The sequence below is a fragment of the Capra hircus genome, unplaced genomic scaffold, assembly GCF_001704415.2.
Source record: "Capra hircus breed San Clemente unplaced genomic scaffold, ASM170441v1, whole genome shotgun sequence".
Classification (NCBI taxonomy): domain Eukaryota; kingdom Metazoa; phylum Chordata; class Mammalia; order Artiodactyla; family Bovidae; genus Capra; species Capra hircus.
In genome coordinates, this window is record NW_017189581.1 from 1 (window position 1) to 22,092 (window position 22,092).

General features: G+C 39.4%; 1 protein-coding gene across 1 annotated transcript in view; it reads right to left on the bottom strand.

The window, feature by feature from the left end:
• Positions 1 to 2,172: 2,172 nt before the first annotated feature.
• The window catches only part of LOC108633295 (dystrophin), a gene marked incomplete at both ends in the record, with an annotated part of 53,067 nt that continues 33,147 nt past the window's right edge, over positions 2,173 to 22,092 (bottom strand). Inside the window, 7 exon segments of the mRNA XM_018044510.1 lie at positions 2,173 to 2,331; positions 4,768 to 4,833; positions 5,926 to 5,991; positions 10,316 to 10,354; positions 11,063 to 11,199; positions 12,883 to 12,994; positions 15,290 to 15,456. Of these exon segments, the coding sequence (XP_017899999.1) occupies positions 2,173 to 2,331; positions 4,768 to 4,833; positions 5,926 to 5,991; positions 10,316 to 10,354; positions 11,063 to 11,199; positions 12,883 to 12,994; positions 15,290 to 15,456 (746 nt within the window).

The following is a 22,092-nucleotide window of genomic DNA, read 5'->3' on the forward strand; positions in this document are numbered from 1 at the left end:
CACGGTTCGAGTCCGACGCATGCGAAACAAAGAGCAGTCGTTTCGCGACAGTAGTAAGAAGAATAAACATACTTCTTCAGCCGCTGAAGGTCAATCAGGATGCAAGGATCTAAATTTTGGTATAATACAAAATACCGAGCTTTTATTAGGCCTACATTATGTGAGCTTTCGATTCCGTAAAATATTTTGTTTAAGACTTAACGATAAATGAATACTAATGATACTCAATACAGTAGAGGGAAAGGTTTTATCTACCATGGTATTCACTGTCAGTCCTACATATAAAGCCCCAAATAATGTTACCATTAAAACCAACAGAATGCTCAGTATTACCTCCTGAATGGTACCTGTGTGATCTCTTCTCTGTATTCTTGCCTCAGGCTTTTACCAAAAATTTCTGGAGAACCCACTAAATAGTCACAATGTGCTAAGCACGATAGGGGACATTAACATGATTAAGACACAGTCCTTATTCCAAAGGCATTCACTGTCTCCATTAGAGAGAGGTGGGGTGCCTGGGGTGGGGGGGGGGGCGGTGGCGGGTAGCTGATAAAAAAGCTAACTGAAATGAAGTTCATGGAGAAAGATCCAAGGTATTATGAGGATCTAGACAAACGACAGATTACTTCCAAACGCAGGGACCGATTTGTACAGTGATAACCACTTTACCCCAAAAGACATCTAGTTTGTTGTTGTTGTTCAGTCGCTAAGTCATGTCCAACTCTTTGCAACCCTGTGAACTAGACAAACGACAGATTATTTCCAAATGCAGCCCCATCTGCTAGGAGCTTGGTGGGGAAAATCATTCTGAGCAATGGTGTGGAGGATGGCAGCTAGGCTAAGAAGCAAGCTTGAGCTGAACCCTGAAAGTGGATGAGAGCAGGATGCATTCAGAAACAGTAGTTACAGTAAGCACAGCCAGAATCTAGGTACACAAGATGACGACAGTGTAAAAAACCAGGTCAAGAGAAAATTGTGGAAGGCTGAAAATGTCCAGCTGAGAAGCTAGGTTTTTTAAAAAAAGATGCAGAAATCCAGTCAAGGAAGAATGCCGTGACGGCTCTTGGTACTGGGAAGATGCACAACTACCATCAGTATGGAGGATATACTGGGGGGTGAGAGAGAGACTAGAGGTAAGCCGGCCAGACAAGGAGCTCTGGCCACAGGTCAGAGGTACTGAGGGCTACACAGAGGCCTGGGGCAGCAGCAAGCAATGGATGAATGGCAGTTTGCCTTTTCATCTTCGGGTGACACAGTCCCCAAGGGCACTTGGTTCTCAGACATACTGTGTTGCCAAGATGAAGAAGTCTTCGTGCCTTGGGCTAAACCAAAGACATGAAGGTACTCAAGTCCCACAAATTTGAGCCGCTGCTCCTTTAGAGACCTGCCTGTTGGCATCTGTCTAAAGAAGGCACACTGAGTTAGAAGTGATCACATGCAAAAGCCACTGAGTTGGAAATGATCACGTGCAAAAGCCTTTCTTAAGCAAGGGCCCTGTGATGTCATACACATAACACAAAAGCAAAGTCCAATGATTCACATCATCCTGATGCCACACAACATGCCAAACCTTTACATCTTTGTCCTCTGTAGAGTCATAAAATTTTTTTTAACTTTTATAATTTGTCTTTTCCCATGAACATCTTTTTCAAGTGATGACTGACAACTAGAATTATCTCACTAATCTGCTAGGATGGTGAGCATAAATGATTTCTGTATTTGATGATGGAAAATAAGATGAACTAATTCATCCCCAAATATGACCAGTGAGCCTACTTTCTTAAATGCTTTAAGATAGGTAATATGGCCAAACACATGTACAAATTGTATCATCAGAAAATTAAATGACCTACTTTGTTCTTAAACTCTATTCTCAAATATGAGATCAAAGCCTCTAAAATACATGCAGCAAATCAAATACCACCATGAGCATTCATTTCTTTAATACCTAATATATGAATTCTTACTTATGCTATTATATTCATTTTCTTCTTTCAGATGACAAAAAAAAAAAAAAAGAGAGAGAGAGAGACTCTGTAAATGGAGCTAAACAGATTATTGGAGAAAACAGTTAGACATAGAATGACTCTGAGTGAAGATTCCTGGCACTTTTCTATGTGTGCAAGTGTATGCGCTCTGCATCCCAATGACAAAGCTAGAAAGAAAACTCACCTGTTTTCTTCCTCAAGATCTGCTAGGATTCTCTCTAGCTCCCCTCTTTCCTCACTCTCTAAGGAAATCAAGATCTGGGCAGGACTACGAGGCTGGCTCAGGGGGGAGTCCTGGTTCAAACTTTGGCAGTAATGCTGGATTAACAAATGTTCATCATCTCTGGAAAATAAAATCAAAGGTTTTGGTTTTTTCCCCCCTTATTTTGCTTTGGGGGGCAGGGACTCGGGCATCTACTTTAAAACTGAAACAGTTATTTGCTCTTAACAATTAATTAGACCCTTTTTCCTGCTTTTAAAGACATTTTGATACTCTTGAGGTTGTGGTTCTACCCTCCTATTGGTGACAATTTCAAGTGTTTCTTGCTCAGATTTTTCCATCGAATCTGGGTGGTCGATTTACATGAGTGAATCAATGGCTTGAATTTCTTAACCCCACTGAAGCAAGATGGTAACAATAATGAAACTATACATTAAATGACTATTTCATTCAATTATTGTTTAGCTAGAAAAACAAAAATCAGCAGGGGAAAAAAAAAAAGAGCCATTAACGTGACTAATTGAAAGAGGACTGAACAACTCATCCCTTAGAGCAGCTTTGAAAGACTGATCTTCAGGAACAAAGAGGCCAAAGGCTTGTATTTTGGGAGGCAGCTGCCATCTTTCTTTATATCCAGGGATTCTCTAATACACAAGAGAAATTATTTTCTAAATGCACTGCCTGTAGCTCCTGAAAAGCCTGCATACCTCCGAGTTACAAGAAATTCATCCTGTTCTTAATGAGAGGCTAAAACCCTTTGTTTCTGGCTAGACATCAATAAGATGATACGTTAATATTTCCCTCTCCACACCTGTTTAATTTCCTTTTCTCATCTCTGACTCTGAGCTGAAAAAATTTCAGATACTTGGGGAAAAAATCCTCTTAATTTAAATGATCTTGGTCTATCAGGTCAGATAACTGGTTGGTACGTTAAAATTAAAATACTGACTGGGTGTTAAAAATAAACATTTAAGTTAAGTCAACCCATCTACCAAACCTCTTCCCCTGACCTGACCCTAAGATTTCATGTTATTCCCAAGCAACACTGAGTCAGAATGGATACTATGCCCTCAGAATAAGCTACAGCTAAATTTTGCTTAAAAATAAACCAAACGCAGTTTGGCCAGTGAATCTGTTAGCCCTCTTCCCAAATTCTGAAGGTGTATTGTGAGGACTTCCCATGTTTAATTACAACAGATATAATTCCACTTCTCTTGCTGTTCTCTTGGGCAGTCAATGAATGGCAGCCATTCTTACATAGATACAACTGGAATCACGGTGAATGTCCTACAGCTTCTAATATTCAAATCAGTGATCCAAAGAATCAAACCATTCAGCTTGCTTACATTTAGTTGATTCTTTGTTTACGTATCTTTCTGTCAAAGTAGTTTATATATTAATGCTATTAATACTTTCCTCCACAGCTCAGAAAGAGAATGTACCACAGTTTTATTTGTGGGCAAAGGCTTTTTTGTTTAGTATAACTACGAATGGCTGAGTGTTGACTCTATTATCACCTTGATCACCTTTATGTACCAGAGGAGATGACTTATTCTCATGTCTTCAATAACCAGCAAGGTATAAGTGCTACTTGGGTCCTATTGCCTTCAGTCTAATTCTTATACAGGCTGTTTCTCATTTGACTGTGACTGTGGGTTGCCACACCAAGTACATGTGATAAATTTACCATTTTTCCCTTTGCCTAGATTCTCTATGACAAAATGGTGAGACATCCGTTACTTAGGAAACTAACACCATCATTGTACCTTGACTAGATTTCATCTCTGTAAGTTGTCTCTTCAGTTCTCAGTTTGTCCTCCATAGAAGCTTCTCAATCTGCTCCCGCCACCTCAGGCTCTCGGTTCATGGCAGGACTCCTCAGTACTCCTTATGGTCAATACTACCCTTACTCTGTAATGAAGCCTCTGTTCCCCTGCCATCGCTGTGTTCTCTGCCACTCTGAATACCACTCTCTCATCTTCTTTAAATTGGACAGGCCTGGTGTATCATCCCACTACAAAACCGTGACCTTAATTTAGACATCCTCTCCTGAAACCCTTCACAAGACTGCTTCAGTTTGTTTAGCTCATGAAGACGCTCAATCGCAAAAGAAACCCTGCTAGCTAGGTTCTCGACAGGAAAATGCCCATCTAGCTACTCCATGGGAATACCAGTGCAGCTATTCCAAGATTATAGCTCTACTGCCCATGGATGGAGCTATCACTTGAAAAATTAACATCCCGTCCCTTTAAAAATCCCACAGGTTCGGGCAAAGAGTAAACATTTCATACAGTTTCGGTGTTTGAGCCCCTGCAATTTGTGATAGCACAGCACTGAATGAGGGGAACGCAACATGTCTGAGAACATTTGTGCCACAGTTAGGAGGAGCTCATTCTGTGTTGGGATGCCAAGAGTTAAAGAAAAAGAAGCCAATGAGCGTCTCAGAAAGATCTAATGAATATAAATGCTAATTCCTATCTTCTGTGCTACCCTATGTCTAAATCCCTCCAAGCAATTTCATGGTCAGGAACATTTTGTAAAAAGAGACAGGATACTTACATGCTCTCATTAGGAGAGATGCTATCATTTAGATAAGATCCACTGCTGTTTTCCATTTCTGCTAGCCTGATAAAAAACGTAAAAGCTCATTAAAACTTCTGTGACTTCTTAGACTCTACTCAAGACCTAATCGAACATTCCTGAAAACTAAAGGATAACTCATGTCAAGAGGAGAAAGGAATCCTTCATATTTAAAGGATGTGTGTGTTGGCCTAGCTATTTGAGGTGAGTGGTGGACCCCAGCTAGTTAAGCAGCTTTATATTTATGTTATAAATTACAAGAGAAGTTGCATTCTTTTTTCCTCCACAGGTTGATCTTCCTTTCGCTGAGAAGAGGCCTCTGTTTTCATGGGACAAGCTTCCTTAACAACAAACACACTCCATACCTTCCACTACCCCATGTGTTTTTAAAGACAATTAAAGCTTTCCACTGATAACAGAATGATACATAGCTAGTTAATACATCCCATGGTTGATAAACACATTCAGCAGTTAAAGTATTGATAGAAGATAATTCACAGTCAGCTCTCTACACATTCTGCCACCAATTTTTACCGTTAAAAACCTCCTTCACCTCAAACAATAATAGTCTTTTTACAACTTGAAAGTTAACCAAACTCTTAACAGATGTACTTAACAGGCATATTTTACAATTAGCAATTTAGTTCTTAGATATAAAAGTTACCTCAAACACAAAGAACGTGAGACAGAAAGGTCCAAGGATTAGGAAAAGTAATGATTCTCTTCTTTACACCACATTTTGTCAAATACACACAGAAATCAAAGCCAATGCTTTCGTATTCTGCATATAACACAGTATCATTTCTTCATATACTTATATCTGGTCTAGCAGTTTTCTAAGAAGGGTAGATGATTTCTAAGTCAATTGATTAAACGTGCTCAGTATATAGAACATAACAAAGCTCTCAAAATGTTTAAAGGCCGGGGTTAGGGCAGATTGTTCCGGACTGAAGCGCTCATTGGTGTTCAAAAACAACATGCAGTTGGAATGGCATGCACGTTAGAGGGCAAGGTGATTAGTAGAAATCAGACAAGATTGGGCAAAAAAGAAAAGATTTGTTTAAAATTATTATAGGTTAGCTTTCCTTGGTTAGTTACTTCAATCAATATTTGCCTGGCATTCAACTAGTCTCATACCTGCTAGCATAATGTTCAATGCGTGAATGAGTATCATCGTGTGAAAGCTGAGGGGACGAGGCAGGCCTATAAGGCAGAAAATGTGATTAGTCACAGATACCATCCATTAATGGAGAAAAAAAAAAAAAAAACACCCCACAGTTCTGTTATATACATGGCCTAGAATGCTTTCAGCCTAAAGCTAGGAATAAGGTACACATCTGGTGGTCTCTATATCTTAGATCATCAGGTATTGACAAGCTAGGTTTGACAGATGATTGGTCATCCTTCTGCTTTTCTCAAAAGCCACAAGGAGGGATCACAAACTTCTCTGGCAAGTTTTAATGATAGAAGAGGTCAAGGAAACAGTCTCTACATGACATTCAGTCTTCCTATCTTGTCATGTCTCATCGTCTATAGCTCTGAAATTGTGTTAGCAGTATATGCTTTAAAACTTTACACAGTTTACACCTGTGCCATTTTTAGCTGCCTTCTTACTGAAGGAAAACTGTACATTTGCCTAGTACATTTGCAGTCAATGATTTTAGCTCTGGAGAGGCCACTGCAGTCTGTGACCAAGATTTCATGTATCAAGAAGTCTTGGTCTGCACAATTTCGTAAAGAAGGAATATATCTACCACATTAGCAGCGGACTGTACTGCTACTTGGTAGAGTAAAACTGAAGGGCCCTAAATTATAATGTGATGCTTTAAAAAAAGAACTACTAACTTCAACAGAATGTCACAGTACCTGAAATATTTCTTATTAGGGACAATGTGTGCTAATGTACAGAGCGAAAAATGAGAGGAGGATTAGCATTCGTAGTCTATTTACTTTGTGGGTAAAAAAAAACCCTACTTTTTTGGCTTCACAGATGAAGATTTTGGTAGGGTTGACATGTTTTCACCTTTTCATCCCTGATCTATTAATTATCCTTGAAGTTTTTATAGTATCTTTCAGATTAACCTTAGGAAAAAAAAATCCATCTGTTCTGAAAACCAGTTTGGACTTGTGCTTTTTTGTTTTAACAGGAATAGGACAAAAAGGTCTCTTCCATTTCTCTCCTGACACAGAATGCCCTTAGGTAAAGGCATGAGTCCAAAAGTCGACAGTGATCTATTCAGTAAGGACTAGTTTAGTCCAGTGTCTAAGCAGCATTCAAGAACTTGGTCAGAACACTAAGAAGAACATGTTTTTTCTTACAGTTAAAAAAATAAAAAAGGAAAACATGTAGTTACCTATGTTTACATAGGAAATATAGTAGAAATCTGTGTTTCTTAAAGAAGACACAAAATTATAAAATGGTTATAACACACTACATAACCAGGGAACTGATATCTTGCCCGAGACATAAATGTCTTATTTATGAAACCAATGTTGTCTACGTCAATTGTCACCAGACTCAAACTTGGAATAAACTACAAAGATGCTAAAATTGTCATAAGGGAACAAAAGGATGGCTACCCAATTTACCAGGCAGATCCAAAGATATTCAGGTAAATCTTCACTCTAGTTTTGGAGATAATCTGCTAGTTTGTTAAAACCCTGGAATAGTCCATTATTAGAAAAATGCCAAGGTTTGCTTGGAAATATTCACTGCAGGTCAAGATAACTGAGTACTTGGATTAATTGGTTTATAAGCCCTATCTCCTGGAATAGACCAGTCTTTCAATTATATACTTCTTAGAAGCTAAAAGCCCACCATCAAGGAAAACACATTAGTGTTTCTCCCCTGTAAACAGTTACTACCTTGGTAGTGTAGAGAAGAAAAAAAACATGAGATCTTGGAGCATAACTGCACTAAGAAAGCTCAGCATGTAACTGCAAAACACTTTAATAAAATCTTAAACAGGATATCTTACGCAAAGCTTTAATTCTTAGCCTTGAGGATATCTCCATGTTATTTTTCTTATTAACGTATGTAGCACCTAACACAGCATGCTTAAGCACAAGAACTCATAAAAACCAAGAAATCTAAAAAATATATATATACACACACACACTAAAGGAGGTATTTATGAAACCAGGAAACGAGCCAAAAGGGAATACTGGTCAGAGAAGAATCATCTAAAAACCAATAATTAGTGAAAGTATAAAACTACTTAGTCCAGAAACAAAGCTAAATGCAAAGCCTTCTAAGCACTTTTCCAAGGGAAGGTAAGAATACTGTTATCCCTTCTCACTTCCTAAATATAAAGTGATAGATCCCCCGAAGGATTATTCCTGTTATTATTAATGGCCAATTCCATCCCCTCCACCACCATTTTCTCATTATCTGTGACAACTCCACTAATAAATTTTCAAGGCAGAAGAGCTCAAAGAATATTCTTTGACCATCTCACTTGTGGACAAACAATATAAAAGGTTTATGCCAGGTGTACTTTCAACTAAGGTGACAAATCCAGGTAGATAAGGGGTTTTTCTCTAAGGAAAAAAAGATTTGTATCTCAGTAAATTTTCAAATTCTATGATCCATCCTGAATGGACTAAATGCTGTCACTGTCATAGGATTTGTTAATATCAAATAGAATTCTTGCAAGATAAAGCACTCTAGGACCTGACTCTTCTGCCTCAAGAGAACAGCTTTACAATTTATTTTCTAAATTATTTACCACCCCATGAATACAGACTTTAATAAAATTACACATATTACAGGGACTTTAGCCTGCTGGGTTTGTTTTATTCCTCAAAATTAGAATTTCCCACTATTTCTGAATAATGCAGCATACTTTTTATGGAAAGGCAAAGTGGGGGCAGGTTTCAGTTGTTAGAGAATATACTTTTAAAAAGAATGTTTTCAGAAAGACAAACACCCTCTACTTAAAATAAGTTACATTAAACTGACTCCCTGAATGCTTCTCGTTAGCTTATGGATAGAATAAACTTCCTCTCTAATTAGTCATTCTTTATTATGCTGTGCTACCTCTGACTATGTGTTTTTAAAAAATTACCCTTTGGCATATTTGTCTTTTGGATTTTTAAGTTGGTTAGAACTTATTCCAACACAGAGAAAATCCATTTGCTTATCAGGATCCAATCCGGCTGAGAATTTCAGTATATTATTTTTTAAAAGTTCTTTATTTGTGAAAGGTTTTACCTTCTGTAAACATATAGATTACCTGGGATAGGGAAAATAATTACCAATAGCAAGTAACATAGCTGAATCTAAATAACTCCCCAAGTTGTTTAAGCATAATTAGTAAAGAAGTCAAATATAGTAACCATATCTCAAAATTAAAGGGCACAATAATGTGGCTTTAAAGAAGAAAGGAAAGCCTCACACTTCCTTTAGGCCAATAAAGACTTCAAATAAACTTCAATTAACAGTTTGTACTTATCACGACAGGATTTTTTAAAAAGGATCCAGTTTAATTATATGGTGGAATAAAAAAGACCCAATAAAGATAAACTGAATTCTTATATAAGTTCACTTTTCAAATTAGTCATTTCTTTCTTATATATAATAGAGCTGTCTGACTTTAAATATTTTAATAAAGTACACTGTGAAATACCAAAATTTTGTTATAAACCCCCCCACACACACTGTAACTTTAAAACAATGCACTTTGCTGATATATAAATCACAGACTCTATAGTTTTCTAATGACATTCTAAATTCTGAGATAAGTCAATAAATTATTTATTAATATCAAGTATTAGTATTATTAATAAGACACACCAATAGTAATAACAAAGACTACAATACACTTTACTTCCAGTGTAAATGTATGTTTATGAGTTGGGTATTTAGCTTGGAGAAGAGAGCAAAGTGACTGTAGGTCAAAACCGAGAAACTCATATATATATATATATATATATATACACACACACACACACACACACACACACAGAGATATATATATATATATATATAAATTAGTCAAATAGCATGGCATTAGCTGATAAAAAGGCCACATGCCTCACTGAAATTATTCAACCATACTCAACATTATACCATGAAACAAACTTTGCTGGTTTTTAATGGTCCACTTATAACAGGCCCTAAAGAATAAAGCATCATCCTTTTGAAGGTCCTAAAGCACTCAATCTCTAGAAATATGACTAAAGGATATTATTATGTAATCAGAAGGCTCTTCCCTGCTTACAAGGAAAGAGCATATAAACATGTCTGCCAGGAACAGAACTAACAACTCAACAATTTCTTTGATGTTACTTTGACCTCCAGGCCACGATTTCTGCTGGTTTTCATTTGACCAGGTGAGGACCCTAAAACCTCACTGACTCTCCTGATCTGTGGCAGAGGGCACCCTCAAAGTCTCAGCAGGGGAAAAATTTTGAAAGGAAGGAAGGGAAATTAAAATGTCCTTAAAACAAACAGAACAAAAATTTTTTAAAAATCAAGCAAGCGAATGTGTTCGTGCTAGCAGCACCCTTCAGCGCAAGTACTCACGCAGAGTCTACCGGCCAGAAGTTGATCAGAGTAACAGGACTGCAAAACAAAAAATGAGGTGGTGAAGAGAGACACAGGCAAACTCAGCCATACACACACGCACAAAAAAAAAAATTACTGAAAGGTCAAAATAAATGAAACCCAATTAAGTATGAACCATGAAAAGCAACGGCCAGACAAAGGTGAAAGGTGAATTAAAAGAAAACCAGTGGTGCGACTGCCGTCAGAGTCACAGAAAACAGAAGAGAAGGTTCAAAAGAGCTGAAGACAAGACCATCACTTGGATCTAGCCAGTCATAGCTACTTACTGTGAAGGCATTTCCTGTGACCATCATTTTCTTTCAAGTAGGAAAAAGTGACTAGCTACGCCCACACAATCTGATACAAAAAGACACACGCCTACTGATTTGTGAGGGGGGAGCATCAAAATGAAATCTTGGAGTCACTCATTTGTAAACAGTCCCGTATTTCTTACAAGCCTTTGTAAGGTAATGGGGAGCCAGAATATGGTGGGTTTTTTTTTCCCCTGTGAGATACAGTTTAACTTTTCAAAAGGGTCACTGTTCACGGGACAATTGACACGGAAACTGGTAACTGAACATCAGCTTGCTTTTCTCTTTACAGCTACAGTAAATCTAAAGAAAGAAATAGGAGAGACTGTTTGCATTTGGGAGTGAAGGAAGGTATCCAGGTGAGAGGAGCTCAAATATATGCCTAAGAGGCTGCTGTGCTCTGGCCACTACTCACGTTTCCATGTTGTCCCCCTCTAAGACCGTCTGCACTGGCAGGTAGCCCATTCGGGGATGCTTCGCAAAATACCTTTTGGTGCGAAATTTGTTTTTGAGTACCTTGGCAAAGTCTCGAACATCTTCTCCCGATGTAGTCTGAAACGGAAATCATGAGGGGATCAGACTTGGGGCAGGGTTTGGAACGGAAAGCACCACTTCAGTGCTCTTGAGGTACTTGTCTTATAATTAACAGCAGAAGGAGGCGAGAGCAAAGGCTGAAATCACACAAAACGGGCTTTGACACCAGACCTGCCCTTTACAAATGGGGTTAACGGGTATGTTATTTACCTACCCAAGGCTCCAATCATCTACAAAACTGAAACAAGAATGCCTCAACAAGTTGTGATGACGAATCAATGAAGTCTCAACTACTAGGCTGCTTGACAAATGGTAAATAGACGTCTGGAAGTCAGAGTTGACCTTCAGTTTTGCCACACCTTAAAGTATTTGTAAAACATCTGTCCATGTTGCTGTCAGATTTTACCCACTAAGTACCATTCGATTCACAGCATGGTACATTCTCCATCATTGAATACCTTTTCAAAAGGAATCAAAGTGAGGAAGACAATGAAATAACTGGGAGGATCGCTCTGAAGATGCAAGAGAGAAGATGCAAGCTCTAAAGCAGAGATTCTCAAACTCTGATGTGTTGGAAACCACCTGCAGATCTCGCTAAAATGCCGCTTTTCATTTAGAAAGTCCAGGGTGAGGTTTGAGGTTCTGCACTGCTAATAAGCTCCCAGGTGATGCCAAAGCTGCTGGCCCACAGATGGCGCTTTGAATAGCTAGCAGCCAGTGTTGAAGGAATACGAGATTTACACCCAGGTCTGTGTCCACCAAGTCCACACCCTTTCCACTTCACTAGTGATTTTCCTTTTCTTTCTTTATTAAGTTAATATGTATTGGACTAGATTTGCTTTACAATGCTGTGTTAGCTTCTGCTGTACAGCAATGTGAATCAGCTACACGTATACATATATCACCCCTTTCTTGGATTTTCTTTCCATCTAGGTCACCAGAGCGTTGAGTAGAATTCCCTGCGTTATACAGTAGGTTTTCATTAGTGATCTATTTTGTACATAGTGTCAATAGTGTATATATGTCACTCCCAATCCCCCAATTCATGCCACCATCACCTTCCCCCTCGGTGTCCATCTGTGCATCACCAGCAGTTTTTCAAAGTTCTATTGGCCACTTAACATTTCCCCAAGAGATGACTCCAGTACTTAACTATAGAAACATGGGCAAACTTTTTAACCCCAGAATGTCGAGTCCTCAACTGTAAAAAGGGGATAAAAATAATACCTGTCTCATACAGAGTAGTTTCAAAGGTAAATGCCTAGCATTTAATGGTAAGTGTTAGTATGTTAAACAGACAAAAGATGAGCAAGATTCATTTAAATGGTGGATTATGAATTTCAGGGAACCTACATTACTCCTCCTCCATACTCAATGTGCCCCATGGCCCTAACACCTCTACACACAACAGCTAGGGATGTGGAAACTAAATGTGAAAATGTCTTTTCTACAACCCATGCAAACAGAAATGAAAACTATTGCTTCACCCAACAGTGTGTGTGGAGTGTCTATGACATTCTGCGTGTGCCAGGCATGGCACCAGGGATAAAGTCAATCCCAGAGTCTGCAATTTGGAGCTACTTGAGTTGGGCAACATCTGGGGAACTGAGCAATCATAGCATCACAGATCATCTACAACCTGGAGAAAACTGAAACTTCTCCCAGGTGAGCTGACTCAAGCTCAGGGACACACCTACTTACCGGAGTGCAATATTCCACCATGGGATAGTGCATTTTATGGCCTTTTGCAACACGGCCAGAGAAAAAGCAGCTTTGGCAGATGTCATAATTAAAGTGCTTTAGACTTCTGTACCTGGTAAAGCACAAAAACAAACACGTATGTATCTCTTCAGATCAAATTCCCAAAGAATACCCTTTAAGAAACCTCCTTCCATACTGTTTTAATTCTAGAAACAGAATGCTGTGTTTATTAATCCCTCAAGGTAAGTGATTAAATTCCTACCTCCAGATTTTTCTGGTGCTTTACCTGCAGTATCAAAACATTTTGGCAGAAACATCCTGTAAACATTTGGAGGGAGGGGAGAAAAACTCAGCTCTTGCTTTAACTCCACTGGGAACTCTTTCAGATTAAGTAGGAAGACACTGGCAAACTTCTAGGCTTTTGAAGACCAAATACTGGAATTTAAAAGAACTCTCAGAAAGGACAGATAGATGCATTTCAGGCCCATCCCCCACCCATCAAAAGGGCACCAACATTTCCTGAGGGAATTATTTTTTTAAAAAATTATATAGATAAAGCAATTTCATAAGATAAAAGAAAATTCAGCAAGAAGTCTCAATTAAAACAAATCTTACTTTACATTTTCTGATTGACGGACATGATTCATTTTTCAGAGTTACTTGGATAACCTCTTTTATCTGTCTCTCTTCAGAAATCCCTCACCACCTTACCCCCACATGAAAATGGAAACCCCAAGAAAAGACACAATTTGGGTGAGATGAAAGGATTCATAATCTGGAAGTACTACACGCTACACATCCCCCCATTCTCAGAATACTCTATTCTTGGTTTCATACTCTCCCTGCCTTGTACTTTTTCAGATAAGACTCTGAGCCAATTCAAATAAACATATTCCTCATGTCACATATGGGAATGTGGGGAAAAAGCTACTGTTTTTAGATCCTAGTCATCTTCTGAGAATGGGGAAAAGGAGGAAAGAGAAGTGCTGATTCCTAAAATAATTTACTTTCATAAGGGCAAAAGAACTGAATGCCAAAATGCTCTCTTAGACCCTCCAAAGCATTCTCCTTTTGCATGTTATAAAATCCACCCTCTGCTTTGTCTACAGATCTTACCAGTGAAGAAAGCTAAGAAAAGAAAGGTAAGAAATGCAATGCAGTCCCCTGGAGCTCCCCCTCCCCGCTTCCCCAAGGCATCACTCTTACCCGCAGAAACCAGGGAGGAGAGAAGGTGTCCTTTGCTAGCACTGCCTACTCAATGCTGTCTATCTAGGCTTCAGAAGCCTTTGAAAGTCTCTGTAAAACCTCTTTGTACACAGCATGAAGTATGGAAGGGGCACAGTGAATAAAAGGCACACAAATGGTAAAATGTAATTATTAGAAACAAAATAATGAGACAAGTCTCAGCATAACCAGCGATGAGTATTTACTTAGCTGGTAAGTGGATCCTGAACAGGCAGAGGATGCTACAGCTAGTTTACAACTTGATGGCTTATCCATCACTATGGCAACCTCGAGGTTGATTCAGATGTTTAAATACACCATCATTTCAGAATTTGGGTTTGGGATTACTGTTCATGAAGATTCATTCATTTAAAAATACCCCATCTCCCCAGACAGGTCAGCAAGACTGAAGATTTAAAAGCCAAGTGTTTTCTGGGACATTTTAAGAAAGTCATAATAATAATAACCTACAATGTTTCCTACTTCTTGTACTTTTAAATTTATAAGGAACATTTTCTTGTTTTAGTGGCTTTGTGAATCTTTCATTTACTTGCACACTTTATATTCCCTCAGAAGTTCATTAGGAGACTATGAAAAGAGCATAATCGGATTCACAGATAAAGAAGTATGTTCTAGGCTGCTCTAAACAATTTTGGTTACTTTAGGGCAAGAAAAGTGGTGTAGAGTGATTAAGAGACTGAGCTGCCATGACAAGTCTCCCAAAATAGAATCATTCCTTAGTTTTATAACAGATTCTGGGAGAGTTTCTATAAACAGAAAAGAGCATGGTGAAAAAAAAAAGAGATGATCAAAATGTCTTGGTTCCAGGAAAGAAGAGATACAGTTAACCTGTGTATACTCGATGAACGAAAATCTTGGTGGAGACAGGGAGTCCATCCTGATCGATGAAGAACATGGCTCTGCAGAGCTAAAGAGGGAAAGTGGAGAGGGCCACCTATCTCATGAAGCAGATCCACCAACATAACCCAGTGCTCAGGGGGGTGACAGCAGGGATTCAGGCTCCAGCCTGGTCACCTCCTCTCCCACCATGGAGAGGAACAGACTAACAGCAACTGGCACGGTGGGTAACAATGTGCTAATAGCAACTGGCATGGGGGGTGATCAAGTCATACAAGGATGAGAAATGATACAACAAAAATGACACTGGGGGGCTTCTGCCTACCTGAAGCCGATGATCGGACACTCCTTGCAGATGTTACACTTGGCCTGATGCTTGGCAGTCTCCGCAGCAGCTACTCTGTGCAGGACAGGCAGCCACACCATGGACTGGGGTTCTAGTCTCATCCAATCGAGGAAGAGTGCCGCTTCGATCTCAGGCTTATTATTAGCCTGCAGAGACAGGAGGCCGGAGAGTGCAAGGAGAGAAGATAAGAAAGTAAAGGAGGCATATGTCATTTCCAGGGATGCATCAAATAAAGAGCCAAAGTGGTACAGTGAGGCCCACTTTTCACAGCCTGACTCTGCAAATGTCCCCTCAACATCCACACGAGCCCTCTGACACATGGCAGTCTGGGAAACTGCCATGACCCTGCTTGGCTAGATGACAAGAAAGCAAAGCAAACAAATGCAAAAAGTAAAGTACAATACACACCTGGGAGAGACTATATCTTACTCCAGTTTGGGAAGAGATATATAAAACTTAGCTATAAGTAAAAAGGAAGTGCTTATTGATAAAATTTCAAAAGACAGAGAGAGAAAAAAGAAACCTCAAGGAACGATTGATCTTTTTTTCTTCTTTCCCCTCCAGTGAATCTGTTTCTCAGTGTTTCTTACAATCGTAATGAAGAGGCTTTACAATTCATTTGGTCCCAAAGCTTCATTTTACAGACAAGAAAACTGAGATGTAGATGAGAGAAATGGCTTTTCAAAGGCCAGACAGCTCCCTGGCAGCAGGAGTGAGTCTAGCATTGAAACCTCCCGCTCTAGTGTTCTCTTCATGGCGACCTGTTGTTTCTCTAACTCTAGTTTTCTGTTTCTCAGAGTTTATAAATACTGTGCCTCCCAGTGAGTCTAATGATTTTAGAAAATTCAAAATATATTTATCCATCATTTGATTGGTATGTTACTATAGTCATGCATTTAATTACATTTTTTAACCCTATAAGATCATGTTTTACGTTTTTATATTGTTAGATTGATCCATATATTAACCACTTTTGGGGGGTTTGTTTTCCATTGCTTCCTTCAATCTCAGATCTCCCATCTGGAATCAGTTCTGTTGGCAGTGTATCTTTTAGTATTTCCTTTAGTAAGTGTTGATGGTGAATTTCTCAGCTTTTGTTTGCCTGAAAGTCTCTTTTATCCATATTCTTGATAGTTATCCTCATTGGGTAATGATTTTTAGAGTGAAAGGGGTGTTTCATTTGTTTTGATTTTGTTTTAGCACACTGAAATATTATTTCACTTTCTCTGCTGCTAACCATCGACAAGTTAGCCATGATGCTATTGGTTCCTTGAAGGTCATCTATCCTTTTCCTGTCTCGTCTTGTACTTCTAGGATTTTATCGATACTTTTTAGGATTTACTAGGCTTCAGGAATCTGTGGGTTAGAGTCTTTAGTCAGCTCTGGAAGCTTCTCAGTCATGATCTCAACAAATACTACCTCTTTTCCATCCCTTCTCTCTGCTTACGGGAATCCATTAGATCAATGTTAGACTTTCTCAATCTAACTGCCATTTCTCTGAGCAGGCCTTCCCTAAGAAAGTGCCTTCTCCAGAGACAGTCTTCATTTGCTTTTTCCAAGAACCAAAGGGTGCTACCTATTTTGAGATCAATTTACACTGAATATATGATGGGGTATTTAGGATCATACACATAATGAGTATATGAACCGCAAACTCATGGTGCTTCTCTTGGAATGTGGTGTGCTGATAAAGAATGTATTCACACTTTAGGCAGACAAGAGTAGGGTCATTGGGCTTGTAACACTCACCACTTCGGCAGTACTCCAGGAGTAACCCCCAATTATTAACTCAGCAACATTATAATGAGCTGTTTAACCTTGAATTCCTAGCTGCAAAGTGGCATAAATTCAAGCTACTGATCAAAAGCTTCTGTTGAGTACTTCATTCTAGATAGAATGCTATCACAGAGGTAATGTACTTTGTGAACATTTTCTTAAAAGCTAAAAAAGAATTATAGAACCTGACGATGAAAGGGACCATGGACGTGAATTCCTCCTTTTGGAATGGCACCACAGAGCTGTAAGACTTTTGACAGTCACCACGTCCAAACTTATCCGATGTCAGTATGTTCTCATAGCTGCCATATAATAACCATCCATGTCAGGAAGCAAACATCCTCCATGGACAATCTTGAACATTTGTGTACAGGTACCCTTGTCGTAAGTGCTTCATCACACTGAGCTGAAATCCATCAGCACAGCCAATAGGAGGAGAGGCTCCAGAGTCCAACCACAAGAGTTCAAATCCCAGTTTTGCCACTGATTGTGTTACTCTGGGAGAGTAACTTTATCTTTCTGTGTCTCAATTTTTCTCTGCCATGAAGTGGAACTATTTATAGGACCTACCTTGTAGGGCTGCTTTAATATTTCAATGAAAGACACTTGGACACTGGCACACAGCGAGAGCCATGTCAGTCAGTGTTTGCCATTGTTATGTCACTATCACTATACATCTGACCAGAAACATCGAAGTTCTCAAGCTTTCACGAATCTCTTTCAATATTTTACCAGAGCTGTCATGTCTGTCCATGGCCCTTCGTCCCTATTTCTCTTATTTCTTCCTCATACGACAGGGCATGGTTTGCCATTGTCCTTTAGAACTCTGTTCTCCAAAATATGATGTGCTGTGAATGGTACTGCCATCTCTCTGGACAGTATAATTGGATGACTTTCTTTTGTTCTGTACTAGAGGCTCCCACAGCGCTTCCACTCCACTAAAATCTCTGGGTCAGTGTTTCCCAGTGTGTCCAGAAGATCAATGACCCAGCAAGATGTTTCAAGAAAAGAAGGTCAAATTAATTACGGAAACATTGCACATTTTATCTGTCGCTTAATGCATACTAACATACTAAAAGCTGGGTTGGTTGTCAGTAAGGAAACATTAAACCTTGTTTGACCTCAGAATTTCTCACACTAATTATTCAGTGATCCTGGGACATTTATCATTGTTCTTATGTTAAAAGATTTGTGAACACCCCCAAGGTACTAATGCACTGTTGGGTATGATAAGAAATACTGTTTGGCTGTTTCCAGTGATTCTTCTGTTTTGTACATATTCATTTGGGATGTATTTCCTTCCACTTCCGTCAAGGACTTTCCTGTTAGTTTTAGCCCATTATATCAGCTCATCCGTATCTTTAAGGATCGTGACTCTTACAGCCCATGGGTTAGTCATTCTCCCCAACTCTGTAATCTTTACATTTAAATATATATTTTCTGGGGACTTCCCTGCTCGTCCAGTGACTAAGACTCCACACTCCCAATGCAGGGGGCCTGGGTTCAATCTCTGGTCAGGGAACTAGATCCCACATGCCACAACTGAGAGTTCCCATGCCACAACTTAACAGATCCCACACGCCACAACTAAGACTCAGCGCAGCCAAATAAATTAAAATAAATAAAATATGTGTTCTGCCTTCATCCAAAAGTCACTAATGAATAAATTAAACAGGCCAAGGTCAAAGGTAGGCCTCACCACTATAGACTGCACCTCTAGTCAACACAAAGCCACAAGCCACCCCTCTCTGGTTGGTGGACTGTGACTCCCTCTAGTTTTATTATTATTTAGTCTCTAAGTGTTTCTTCATCTGGTAAACAAAGACACAATGAGAGACTGTGTCAAAAGAACTGCAAGTTCTGGTTACAATAAGTCCTATAACAATCTCTTGCTCCACTGGTCCAGAAACTAAATTTATCAAAATAACCATCTGGAGCTAGGACAAAAACTATCACAGAAAGACAGCAAATTGAAAAAAGCATTACTAATTCATTCTGATGTAAAACATGGGATTTATTGTTGCCCAAGCTGAAACTCCAGTACTTTGGCCACCTCACGTGAAGAGTTGACTCACTGGAGAAGACTTTGATGCTGGGAAGGATTGGGGGCAGGAGGAAAAGGGGACAACCGAGGATGAGATGGCTGGATGGCATCACTGACTCGATGGACACGAGTCTGAGTGAACTCTGGGAGTTGGTGATGGACAGGGAGGCCTGGCGTGCTGTGATTCATGGGGTCACAAAGAGTTGGACATGACTGAGTGACTGAACTGAACTGAACTGAATCTGAACCTATATAAGTTTCCCTGACTTAAGTTTAAAGGATAGTTTCTTTAATGATAGATTCAATGACAGGCTACAAAGAAAGAATTCAGGCTTATTACAGTAAGCATAATTTTAACGGAAAGCTTCTGTTCACTGTGGAAGACAGAAAAAAAAAAAAATCTGACCATGAGTCAGCAACAAATGTAGGTGCCCAAAATAAAGAGAAAAAAAAAAAAAACTGACCATGTCTATGATGTATAACCAAAGGCCTAACAAATACGGTGTGACGCAATCATTGCATTATCCTTGGGACTAGAGAACGGTATCTAGTTCTAGTGGCTAAAGCTAAGTCCTGACCCGGAACTTAGAGAAGGTTTGGCAGAAAGTCACAGCGATAATTAAAGAGCTTGAAAGACCTATGAGAACAGCTTAAGGGAATTGGGATTATTTAGCCATGAAACACACACACACACACACACACACACACACACACACACGAGAATATGCAAGAAATAGTGACTGAAGGGGTGATTTAATAACAGTTTTCAATTATGTGAATGGCTCTTGCATAGGGGCCTATGACCAGCTGTTCAATTTCTCCACCGAGAACAGAACAAGAAGAAACAGGCTTAAGCAGCATGAAGAATTTAGGCTGTAACTCATGCGGAAGCATTTCCTGATGCTGAAAGTTGTTAAAGCATTAGTGGAAATTAACAAGGGGATCTAGAGAAAGCTCTCCTCTTTCAAAAGACCACAGATTCTCCTGTGCTTAAAAGAGGGAAATTCTCAAGGTTCTTTCTTCCTCCTAAGATGCAAGATCCATCATTTTGGCTCTTTCAAAACTGCTCGCCTGTGCCAACTGACAGCACTGAAGACAAGGTACAGGGATTCACATTCTCATTCTGTTTCGATCTTTCATTTTTACTACCAACAATTCTGTATCCTAGTGGCATATTCCCTTTCCTTTTGTCTGGCAATAAAGAAAGGAAGAATTCAAAACAAGGCCAAGTGTCTATAGAGAGCTAAAAGCACTAGGAGTAAAACCCAGCTAAAATTACATTGTGATCACTCTAGAAAACAAGAGGTTAGCCTGAAATGTCAGGAAGCTGTTGAGGTCAAAAGATAGGTATGAGGACAATGGATTGAGGTCATCCTTGCAGATGCCATTATGTGCTGACCCGCATACAAGCCTCATAGCTTCTCTCGGTATTGAGGATGACCTTGACCTCGCCCCTAAACACCAGTGTCAAACCGTCTAAGCAAAAACTCGGAATGGGCCGTTCAGCCCTGGGTTTTGTTTTTGCTTTCAGCAGTATCTCCTCTTTCCACTTTTATGGTGTGCACACACACAAAGCAAGGATACCATAGCTCCTTCCAGTGTGACACCCATAGTGTGCAAGTTCTTGGGTCTCCGTTCCTTCTCTCTTGGTGCTCTCCTGGCAGCAATTACCGACAGCACAGAGGTGAGGGAAGGAATCCATTGTAGTCACTGCCTCTGTCTTCCAAGGCATTGCATGCTGGCTTTATACAAATGTCATCTTAACAACATACAAAGACAGTGAATGGCTAGCCAAAGGATGCAATTAGCAATATAATAATTTCAAAGGACATTACGTGGTAGGTTGGGAGTTGGATTTGCCACGGTTCAGAGTATCTTTTTGGTTTCTTTCCTGTTGTGGTTTCCGGAAACCCTTTGGAACTGAAGGGCTGGGCTTCAAATGGCTGTCAGGGTGTCAACCTGAATACTTACTTTTCTCTCAGGCTAACAGTCAAATCAGTCAATTCTAAAGGAAATCAACCCTGTATATTCATTGGAAGCTGAAGCTCCAGTACTCTGGCCACCTGATGCCAAGAGCTGACCCATGGAAAAGCCCCTGATGCTGGGAAAGACGGAGGGCAAAAGAAGGGGGTGGCAGAGGACGAGATGGTTAGATGGCATCACTGACTCAATGGACATGAGTTTGAGCAAACTCTGGGAGATAGTGGAGGACAGGGAAGCCTGGCATGCTGCAGTCCATGGGGTTGCAAAGACTTGGACACAACTTAGCGACTGAACAACAATAGGCTAACAGAACCAGTTCCTAGCCACAGAAGAAAGGTGATGAGAGAGTTTCTCAGCAAGCCCTGCTCCCCAACTACCATAAACACACATATATTTTAAAGAGAAGGTAACTGGCATCCCCATTGTCAGGCTTTTGAAAAACCATGTCAGTTTTTAATAAACTGAAAAGAAATTCATATAGAGAAAAGCAAACATTATGGAAGAGATTGTACGCAGTAGTTCTCAGATGATAAAAAGGAACCACCTTTTGTTCTGGAAACAATACTTGTCTAAACCCCCTTTGTTTCTCTCCTAGGTTGCAGGTTATTTAGAGACAGGAACTATGTTTCTATACCTTCCATGAAGGTTTGGTGAATTTAATGATGGGTGGGAATTAAACTGTGATCACAATAAATAAAAGGAAGGGTTATAATATCTGAATGAGGTTAGAATTAAAAAAAAACCTGCATAGGCATCTTAAAGAGCAAAAAATAATAAGTTTATAAGGGTTGTCTAAGAAATAGAAGACAAAATAAGTTTCTTTTAAATAGTTTTTAAAGTTAATGTCCTCTGTTGGCTTGTTTGCTACATGCAAAAGGCTAATCCATAGTCTATTTCTGGATTTGGAGAATACAAAGGATCATCCAGGCCAACATGTCAGTAGTGCTAAGATTGAGAAACTGTGTCCCAATGTTAACAG